The sequence below is a fragment of the Rana temporaria genome, chromosome 12 (assembly GCF_905171775.1).
Source record: "Rana temporaria chromosome 12, aRanTem1.1, whole genome shotgun sequence".
In the NCBI taxonomy this organism is placed as follows: Eukaryota; Metazoa; Chordata; class Amphibia; order Anura; family Ranidae; genus Rana; species Rana temporaria.
Genome location: NC_053500.1, coordinates 130,726,976 through 130,738,350, shown reverse-complemented (window position 1 = coordinate 130,738,350; position 11,375 = coordinate 130,726,976). Strand labels below are relative to the sequence as shown.

General features: G+C 45.5%; 1 protein-coding gene across 1 annotated transcript; it reads right to left on the bottom strand.

Annotated features, from left to right (window-relative positions):
• Positions 1-1,659: 1,659 nt before the first annotated feature.
• On the bottom strand, positions 1,660-4,022 carry NOG (noggin). Its single transcript, XM_040330699.1, has one exon. It carries the CDS (start codon positions 3,398-3,400, stop codon positions 2,732-2,734), a length of 669 nt encoding a protein of 222 aa, XP_040186633.1. The 5' UTR covers positions 3,401-4,022; the 3' UTR covers positions 1,660-2,731.
• Positions 4,023-11,375: the final 7,353 nt, after the last annotated feature.

Sequence of the window (11,375 nt, the reverse complement as noted above, 5' to 3'; positions counted from 1 at the left end):
AGAGTATCGCACCTTCTCCTGCAACTAAGCTGCACTTAGCTAAAGAGAATCTGTCACCAAGATAAGAGAGCTTGGACCTTTCACTACGATAACATAACACATTTCCACTGTGTGAGTCAGTTGTTATAAGAACGTTACAACATAATACAACATTTACTCTGGGGTTAGCCATTTTGAATGCAGAGTTGGAAATTTAAACTGAAAAGTGCAAGAAAACCCAGACTTTTCCACTGCTGATTATTCAGGACCTGCAGCATTAACCTAATAACCAAAAAAACGTTATCTGCCTGCTTTACCACACACGGGGGTTAATTTTCTAAAACCGGAGAGTGCAAAAACCTGGAGCTGCTCTTTCGTAAAAACCAATCAGCTTCCAGGTTTTATTGCCAAAGTTTAATTGCACAAGCTGAAGTTAGAAGCTGATTGGCTACCATGCACACAGGGCCATCTTAATAGCATCATGGGCCCCTGGGCAAAGTAATGCCCTGGGGCCCCTACAATGATGACAGTGCAGGTAAACAGACATCAAGTAGGTAGGAGGCAGACTGCCTCCCCTGTGTATCTATCACTCTCAGTGCCATCATGGGGCAGTGTGGGCTCAAGGACCAGCTGCTTTGGGGAAAGTGCAGGGGCCCCCCCATGCAGCTAGGGCCCCTGGGCAGTGCCAGGTGTGCCCTCTCATTAAGACAGCCCTGCATGCACAGTTTCACCAGCTTTTGCACTCTCCGGTTTTGGTGAATCAAACCCATGGGGGTTGACTTACTAAAACTTGGATAGTACAAAATCGGGAGCAGCTCTGCAAAGAAACCAATCAGCTGCCAGATTTATTTTGTCAAAGTTTAATTGAACAAGCTGGAGTTAGAAGCTGATTGGCTACCTTGCCCACTTTCACAGGTGACAGATTCACTTTAATAGCTATACCAACCCCTGAAAATAAAGTGACCCCGCACATCAGAAACAAGAAAGATTTAAAATGTTGTGGGTAAGAAGACCGCATTGCAATGAATGGCATTCCATATGTCATGTTTTAGCCAGCACTGGAACGCTGACAGCTGGAATACCGTTGCTATGAACGATACAGTTTTCTCTCCGCTTGTTCTAAATCAACTTTTCTTCTAGTTAATTTGGTTATTTTTAGAAAAAAAAACTGCAATGCAATGTTATAAGGGCAAGCTACTGGCAATGGCTAGCTGCCTGAAGTAGCATGCAGGGATAGGAGATTAGGACCAGCAGCAGCAATATGTGTGTGCCTTGCAACTGGGAGGCTGTGTCTTGACACAAGAGTCAAGTTTCAACACTGCCATACCACAATTGTAGGTGTGAAAGACACGTGTTCTTCCTAAAAGCAATGTCAGGCAGTACAAAACCAGAGACAGCAGTCAGCAAGGGCTACCCCACTCCCACCTCCCACCTTTGCCCTTAGCAAGTACACAAGACTTGCTGTAGAGCTCCCTACACAGTGAAAGAACAAGCCTCTCTTATTATAATTTATAAACCAGGCAGCCACTAATACAACCCACAACCCCCCCCCCCTTTTTCCCCCCCAATACCCAACCTAGTTACCCGGCAGTATGTTAGAACTGTTAAAACAGCATAAAAAATAAATAAATAAAAAATAAGCATGCCATTAAAAAATCTACCATCCAACAACAACATCAAGACTGCGGAAAAAAGTTTAATATTTTAGTGGTTTAATTCTAATCTGCACTGTTCCATGACTACAAGGTTGAAAAATAAAAAGAATAAATAGCAGATATACTTCATTTACAAGATTAGTTACTTTGTTTTTAAGCTTCAAAAAAGAAAAAAGTGTTCTCTTTATATACAGTAGCTGTAAAGTAATTTCTGACTTTAATTTTTCTGAGGTCCATCAAAGCTGCCACCTTCCCCGCATTAAATGGGGAATAAAATGGCATCTATAATAAAAGTCTTCAAAAAAATAAAACTTTAACAAAAACAAATATGCTTCGCGAGGCGAAGTGCTTATTATTTTTTTCCTCCTCGTATATAAATACAGTATACATTAGGCACATAATAATAATAATAATTACAATAATAATAATAAAAAATAGAACCAGATGGATTTGCCTGGGACGATGCAGGTTACTTAAAAAGAATAATACTGACCTTTTTTTTAATAGTAATTTAGACTGGTACCATATATACAGACATATACATTCCTACATATTACAGTGCATACAACATTTCTTTTCTTTTTTAAAAAAAAAAAGGAAAATGGGGGATAAAGCATGTCTTTGAAAAGTTTTTTTTTATCGCATAGTTCCAGGAGTCACTTGCACTCATATAGGATGGGTACTGTTAGCATGAGCACTCAAACAGGATGGGTCCTTTAGCATGAGCACTCAGATAGGATGGGTTCTGTGGGCAGGAGCACTCAGATAGGATGGGTCCTTTAGCATGAGCACTCAAGATAGGATGGGTTCTGTGGGCAGGAGCACTCAGATATGATGGGTCCTTTAGCATGAGCACTCAGATATGATGGGCACTGTTAGCATGAGCACTCAGATAGGATGGGTTCTGTGGGCAGGAGCACCCAGACAGGATGGGTCCTTTAGCATGAGCACTCAGAAATGATGGGTTCTGTGGGCAAGAGCACTCAGATAGGATGGGTATTGTTAGTATGAGCACTCAGATAGGATGGGTCCTTGAGCATGAGCACTCAGATAGGATGGGGTCTGTTGGTAGGAACACTCAGATAGGATGGGTAATGTTAGCATGAGCACTTGCACTCAGATATAATTGGGTACTGTATGGGTATCCACGTGCATCTCTGCAGTGCCCTGCGCTGGCATCTCCACCTTAAGATAGTCAGATGCATGGACTTGGAGACTTTACAAACCATGCCCTCCGGTACAGAACAGGACCTCTTGGTGTAGCAGCTGCCCACTTTCATGTAGCGGGGCCAAAACCTGATGCCCAAGTCACTCCACGTGTACAGCACCGGGCAGAAGGTCTGGGACCAAAGCCACATCTGAAGCTTTCTCCTCAGCTTCTTGCTCAGTTTGTGTTTTTTGCCCTGGAGACCCTCGTAGAACTCCAGACCCTTGATCTCAGCGGGCATTGCCCCAGAGGGCTTTTGCCGGAGCAGAAGGTCCAGCTCGGCAAGGTCCTCCACGCCTAGCCTCTCCTCGGGCAAGCTGGTGGCCATGAAGTTGGGGTCGAAGTGGCCACCCAAGACAGTCCTCAGCTCGGTCTCGTTGAGGTCCTTCTCCTTGGGGTCGAAGATGGGGTCCGGGTGCTCGATCAGGTCCACCAGGGGTAGCTTTTCGCTGGGGGCAGGTCGGATGTGCAGGTAGTGCTGGCCAACGGCTTGGTCTATTCGGAGTCCCAGGAAGACCACCAAGGCGTACAGAGTCACAAGGCACTGGGGGTGATCCATGCTGCAGAGAGCCCACGAGAGAAATCAGAGTCTCTTGCCTGCTCAGGAATCATAAAGAAGGCATCTGGGGGGAGTTTGTGTGGTGGTGGTGGGGGCTCAAGGGTAGGCAGCAGTCTCAGGGTCCCCCCCTCTCATGGCCAGTTGCTGGAGAATTTTGGAATCTGGTGTGATTCTCGCACAGCTCTCAGTCCTGATGGCACCAGTGTGTCTGCCTGCTTGGGTCCAGCCTTCCACAACCCCCCCACCCCTCCTTGTTAAATATTCTTCACTTTCAGCTGGATCACCATGGTAACCAGAGACTCAATGTATCCAAGTGAGGAAGCAAAAGGATAATCAGGGAGGTGCGGCAGCAGCAGCAGAAGGGTGATAGCAGAAACCTCCAAACCCCCAAAAAATAAAAGTGTCAGCAAAAGTCAGGGAAATCCTGGGGTCTATCCATGCAGGATCCTTCTTCCTTCTTCTCCTCCTCCTCTTCTTCTTCTCCCCCCTGTGAGTGCTGAGCCAGGCATGCAGCAGTGCAGAGCTGGAGTCAGTCCTTCTGGCTACTTTGGATTTATTAGCCGGACTCCATACGGCTGTGATGTAATTCATGTTTAAGTAGTGTGATAGCCTGTGGTCATGGTTGGTTGCTTCGGTGACACCTCCCTTTTTCACTTGAATGGTAAAAAAGAAAAAGGGAGGGGGGGTGGGTGCCAGTCCTTGTAGGCAGAAGGAGTATGACGCCCTCTGCTGGCCTAATAGAGACGAATGCATCGATCTGTTAGAGGTTCCCTTTCCAAAGTCGGACAGTGACAAGGAGGGACTCATCTCTGCTACATGTTACAGGTCCTGGGAGAGGGTACTGGGTGATGTGCTGGTAGAGAGGAGAGGAATCTGGAAAGAGAAGAGAAGAGAGAGAGAGAGAGAGAAAGAGGGGGAGGGAGGGAGGGGGAGAAAGAACAAGACAAATGATAGGCATATGAGAGATCAAGAGATGGAGAGAAAAAGAGAGGTGGGGGAGACACAGAACTAAAGAGAGAGAGAGAGAGAGATAACTGGAGAGATGAGAGAGAGGGAGAGAGTGTGAGAGAGAGAGAGAACTGGAGAGAGAAAGAGAGAGAACTGGGGTGGGGGGGGGGGCTGGAGAGAGGGTGAGAGAGAGAGAACTAGAGAGAGAGAGAGATAACTGGGGAGAGAAAGAGAGAGGTGGGGGAGACACAGAAGTAAACAAAGAGAGAGAGCGAGAGAGAACTGGGGAGATAGAGAGGTAACTGGGTTAGAGAGAAAGAAATGGAGAGAGAGAGATAACTGGAGAGAGAGAGAGAGAGAGAGAGAGAGAGAGAGAGAGATAACTGGAGAGATAGAGAGATAATTGGAGAGAGAGAGGGGGAGACACAGAACGAGAGATAACTGGAGAGAGCAAGAGAGAGAGATAAATAGAGAGAGAGAAATTGGGGTAGAGAGAGGTAACTGGAGAGAGAAAGAGAGAGAGATAACGGGGGAGAGAGAGAACGGAAGAGGTAACTGGAGAGAGAGAGGGGGTAATGGAGAGAGAGGTAACTGGGGAGGGGGAGAGAGGTAACTGGAGAGAGAGAGAGAGATACATTACTGGAGAGAGGGAGGGAGGGGGGGTAATGGAGAGAGAGGTAACTGGAGAGAGAGAGAGAGAGAGAGAGAGAGAGAGAGAGAGAGAGAGAGAGAGAGAGAGAGAGAGAGAGAGATTACTGGAGAGAGAGAAAAAAATCCAGAGAGAGAGAGAGAGAGAAATGGAGAGTGAGATAGATAACTGGAGAGAGAGAGGGGAGACAGAACGAGAGCGAGAGAACTGGAGAGAGGGGGAGAGAAAGAGAACTGGAGAGAGAGAGGGAGGGAGAGAGGGCTCAGTGGATCAATATAGAGAGGGGAGGAGAGGTAAAGATAAAGAGAGAGGAAGGGGGTAGAGAGAGAGAGAGAGTGGAAGGGAGAGAGAGGGGGAGAGAGAGAGGGAGAGAGAGAGGGGGGAAGGGAGAGGGAGAGAGATCTTTATTTAAGGAGAGAGTGGTAGAGATAGGATTAGGTAGAGCAACAGGGACCTAGGAGATCCATAGATAAGGTGTGTAGGGTGGGGGCAGAGAAAGCTCATAACATTAGATAGAGAGAAAGTGAGAAATGTGAAAGGCCTCGTACACACGGCCGAGGAACTCGACGTGCCAAACACATCGAGTTCCTCGGCCAGTTCAGCACTGAAGCCGCCGAGGAGCTCGGCGGGACGAGAGCTCCCATAGAGCAACAAGGAAATAGAGAACATGTTCTCTATTTCCTCGCCGAGCTCCTCGTCGGCTTCCTCGGCCAAAAGTGTACACACGGCCGGGTTTCTCGGCAGAATTCAGCCAGAAACTCGGTCGGAAGCTGAATTCTGCCGAGGAAACTGGTCGTGTGTACGGGGCCAAAGATAACATAAATTGGGATGCAGATACAGAGAGCTAACATACAATTAACGATATAAGTGATAGATAGATAGATAGATAGATAGATAGATAGATAGATAGATAGATAGATAGATAGATAGATAGATAGATAGATAGATTATTAGATGATAGATAGATAGATAGATTATTAGATGATAGATAGATAGATAGATAGATAGATAGATAGATAGATAGATAGATAGATTAGATAGATAGATAGACAGAGATAGGGAGAGACAGATCAGTTAGATAGACAAGAAGACATATTAGATAATAGAGAGATGTATGTAAAGAAAACAGATAGCATTTGAGAAGAGAAATACTGCAAGTAAGACAGATTTATAGAAAATGGATAAAAAATGTAGGTAGAAAAGATAATTGTATGCCATGCTGTTTCTAAACCAATACACAAGTTCTATACTTTACATTTATAATGTGTAACCTCTAATGCAGAAAACGAACCTATTAGAGGACCCTGTACTGTACACTGGAAGCTCCCTCTCAAAGCACACACAGAGATCAAGCAAAGATCACATAGAGATCACATATACATCACCCCTAGAGATCATCCTATATAGATCACCCATAGAGATCAATAAAGATCACAACTATAGAGATCACCTATAGAGATCACCCCTAGAGATCCCATAGAGATCACCACTATAGAGATCAGAACTACAGAGATCACCCTATAGAGATCCCATAGAGATCACCCATAGAGATGACATAGAGTTCATCTATATAGATCTCCCATAGAGCTCACCCATATAAATCACCTCTATAGATCTCACATATAGATGACATAGAGATCACCCATATAGATCACCTATATAGATCTCCCATAGAGATGACATAGAGATCACCTATATAGATCTCCCATAGAGATCACATGGAGATCACCTATATAGATCTCCCATAGAGATGACATAGAGATCACCTATATAGATCTCCTATAGCGATCACACAGAGATCACCTATATAGATCTCCCATAGAGATCACCTATATAGATCTCCCATAGAGATCACCTATATAGATCTCCCATAGAGATGACATAGAGATCACCTATATAGATCTCCCATAGAGATAACATGGAGATCACCTATATAGATCTCCCATAGAGATGACATAGAGATCACCTATATAGATCTCCTATAGCGATCACACAGAGATCACCTATATAGATCTCCCATAGAGATCACCTATATAGATCTCCCATAGAGATCACCTATATAGATCTCCCATATAGATCTCCCATAGAGATCACCTATATAGATCTCCCATAGAGATCACCTATATAGATCTCCCATAGAGATGACATAGAGATCACCCATATAGATCTCCCATAGAGATGACATATATATCACCTATATAGATCTCCCATAGAGATGACATAGAGATCACCTATATAGATCTCCCATAGAGATGAGATCCCCTATATAGATCTCCCATAGAGATGAGATCACCTATATAGATCTCCCATAGAGATCCCCTATATAGATCTCCCATAGAGATGACATAGAGATCACCCATATAGATCTCCCATAGAGATGACATATATATCACCTATATAGATCTCCCATAGAGATGACATAGAGATCACCTATATAGATCTCCTATAGCGATCACACAGAGATCACCTGTATAGATCTCCCATAGAGATCACCTATATAGATCTCCCATAGAGATCACCTATATAGATCTCCCATATAGATCTCCCATAGAGATCACCTATATAGATCTCCCATAGAGATCACCTATATAGATCTCCCATAGAGATGACATAGAGATCACCCATATAGATCTCCCATAGAGATGACATAGAGATCACCTATATAGATCTCCCATAGAGATGAGATCCCCTATATAGATCTCCCATAGAGATGAGATCACCTATATAGATCTCCCATAGAGATCCCCTATATAGATCTCCCATAGAGATGACATAGAGATCACCCATATAGATCTCCCATAGAGATGACATATATATCACCTATATAGATCTCCCATAGAGATGACATAGAGATCCCCTATATAGATCTCCCATAGAGATCCCCTATATAGATCTCCCATAGAGATCCCCTATATAGATCTCCCATAGAGATGACATAGAGATCCCCTATATAGATCTCCCATAGAGATCCCCTATATAGATCTCCCATAGATATGACATAGAGATCCCCTATATAGATCTCCCATAGAGATCCCCTATATAGATCTCCCATAGAGATCCCCTATATAGATCTCCCATATAGATGACACACACGTCTCTCTCTCTCTCAGCTCAGGGCTGTCGGGTATCTCCATCGGAGTGCTGATAGTAAAGTGTTTATCTTGGTTTTATGAGGGCGCCTGTGTGGAAGCCTCGTGGAGACAGAATGCTGTGTGTTTGTCTTTTCCTCTCCCATCTATATATCTTGCTGGGAGAAGGTAAAGATCCGGGCGGCTCCGTCTTCTCTCTGGTGCCATAAATTCTTCCCTGAAAGTTCCTTAATATGGGCTTCACGCGGCGATCACACACACACACACACTCCTAACTGCTACTTCTACTGCCCAGCTTCTAATAGATCAACCCGAAATTTTAACTCTTCACAAGAACACAAAAACAATAAGAAGAAGAACAGCAGACTATAGAAGTCTTCATCATGTTTATATACATAATTGCAAACTAAAATAAAAATAAAAATCCCTTTATGATGGAGGCTGTTGGAGGACAAAAAAGAGACAAGTGACATTTCTATAAAACAATATACTGTAAAGAAGACATAAATCCAGCCTCTAAAATCTCATCTACATGATAACATTATTTCAAAAGTTCTTATTAAATCTGCAAAACTCATTGAAATGCGCCCCATACATGTAGACAATTTTGAAGCTTTTTTTTTTTTTGCACATTTTTAGGCTAGGATAAAGTCAACCATATGAATTAAAATTTGTCTGGTTCAGTAGGATCATCCAAATTTCGATCCATGTATGGCACATATGTCAAACACAAGGCCGTGGGCAGAATCTGGCCCGGCTCCAAGCCTTGTCATGTGGCCCCCGCACCAAGGGCCAGATTCAGGTACTTTTCCGGCGGCGTAACGTATCCCGTTTACGTTACACCGCCGCAAGTTTTCAGCGTGAGTGCTTGATTCACAAAGCACTTGCGTGTAAACTTGCGGCGGCGTAGCGTAAAGCCGTCCGGCGCAAGCCCGCCTAATTCAAATGGGACGTGTACCATTTAAATTAGGCGCGCTCCCGCGCCAAACGTTCTGCGCATGCTCCGTTAGGAAATTTCCCGCCGTGCTTTGCGCGAAATTACGGCGCCCCGACGTATTTTTGAAAGGCGACGTGCGTTACGTTGTTTCGTATTCCCGGACGTCTTACGCAAAAAAAAAAAAAATTAAAATTTGACGCGGGAACGACAGCCATACTTTAACATGGATGGTGTAATTTTACACCACCTAAAGAGGACTCGTAACATTGCGACGGGAAAAGCCGACTAGAGACGACGTAAGCGGATGCGACGAACGCGTGTACCTTTGTGGATCGCCGTAAATATCTAATTTGCATACCCGACGCAGGAAAACGACGCGAACTCCACCCAGCGGCCGCCGGAGAATTACACCTGCGATCCGAAGGCGTCCGAAGAGTGCCTGTCGGATCGCCTGTCGGATCGAAGCCTAAAGCCGTCGTAACTTGTTTTGAGGATTCAAAACAACGCTACGACGCGGCAAATTTGAAAATACGCCGGCGTATTTCCTCTGTGAATCTGGCCCCAAGTTTGCAACTGGAACGTGGTGGAACTCCATTCCACCACCTCCAGCTCTTGCCCTCCACCTACACAGGGAGCCACCTACACAGGGAGGTGCTAGAGCCAGGCAAGGTAGGAGAGAGAGATCCAAGGAAGCTTTGAGGAGGGGGTTTAGGGGCACAGCACACCCCTAAACTCTGTACTTAACACACTCCTGAACCCTGCAGTCTGTGCATAGCACACTTCTGAGCTCTGCACTTTGTACATAGCACACTCCTAAGCTGAGCTATGCACTCTGTACACTGTACACCCCTACACTCTGCACTCTGTTTACAGCACACCCCTGAACTCTGTACTTAACACACTCCTGAACCCTGAGATCTCTGTGATCTCTATGGGTGATCTCTATGTAATTGTGCACACTTCTGAGCTCTGCACTTTGTACACAGCACAATCTTGAGCTTGGCACTCTGTACATAGCACACGCCTGAGCTCTGCACTCTGTACACAGCATACCCCTACAACAGGCACTCTGTACACATCACGCCCCAGAACTCTGTAAATAATGCACTCCTGAACCCTGCAGTCTGTTCATAGCACACTCCTGAGCTCTGCACTCTGTGCACAGCATGCTTCAGAGCTATACACTGTGTACACAGCACACTGCTGAGCTCTGCACTGTGTACACAGCACACTGCTGAGCTCTGCACTCTGTACATAGTACACCCCAACATTCCACACTTTGTACACAGCACACCCCTGAACTCTTTACATAATGCACTCCTGAACCCTGCAGTCTGTGCATAGCGCACTCTTGAGCTCTGCACTCTGTACACATCACACTCCTAAGCTCTGCACTTTGTACACCACACCCTTCTGAGTTCTGCACTCTGTACAAAGCACACTCCTGAGCTCTGCACTCTGTTCATAATGCACTCCTGAACCCTTTATGTAGCGCACCCCAGATACAACCGGCCCTTGAAGGCAACCATACTGCTGATGTGGCCCATGATAAAATGGAGTTTGACACCCCTGATATATGGAGACGGTGGTTGTACAGAAGTCGATCTACCCATCGACTTTTGTATAAGAAGCCTGTTGGATAAATGCCATTGGATCAGCACCGCAGGCTATAGCCAACAGCGCTGATCAGAGTATTCTAATAGCAGGGACCCCCCCCTCCACTTTCAGAACACAATAGCTGAATGGTCATCCTGTGAATGACCATTGTCCATTCACATACAGAGCATGGCTTGGCCCCTTCCCCCGCTCTCTCCTCATTGACTCACTGGCTATGATTAACAGCAGCAGAAACCAATGGCTCCTGCTGCTGTGTGAACCAATAAAGAGACAGAGACTCGGGAGAGCTGCTGCTCTCATGCACATCGCTGGATCGAGATGTGGCTCAGATGGGTCTAAGGGGGGGGGGGGAGGCTGGGGGTGGAGGAACTGCACCCAGAAGGCTTTTACCATAATGCATTCAATGCATTAAAAGAACTGTATGGGAATTGGGGTCACAAGTGCATCTATTGGACAGGGAAGGAGCCAATCAGTGGGTCCGGCGGACCCGATGTCCGCCGGCCACCCGCGATCATTCCCAAGAGAGGCAGAACATTAATCTGCCTATGTAAACAAGGCAGATCACTGTTTGGAAAAGGGAAGACACATAGATTTTCTGTTTTTGCTAAGCAGGAACACAGATCTCTGTGTTCACCCAGTCAGTCCATCCCCCACAGAGTTAGCAAGCACCCCCTAGGGATACACTTAACCCTTTGACTGCCTGATGTTAACCCCTTCCCTGCCAGTGTTATTAGT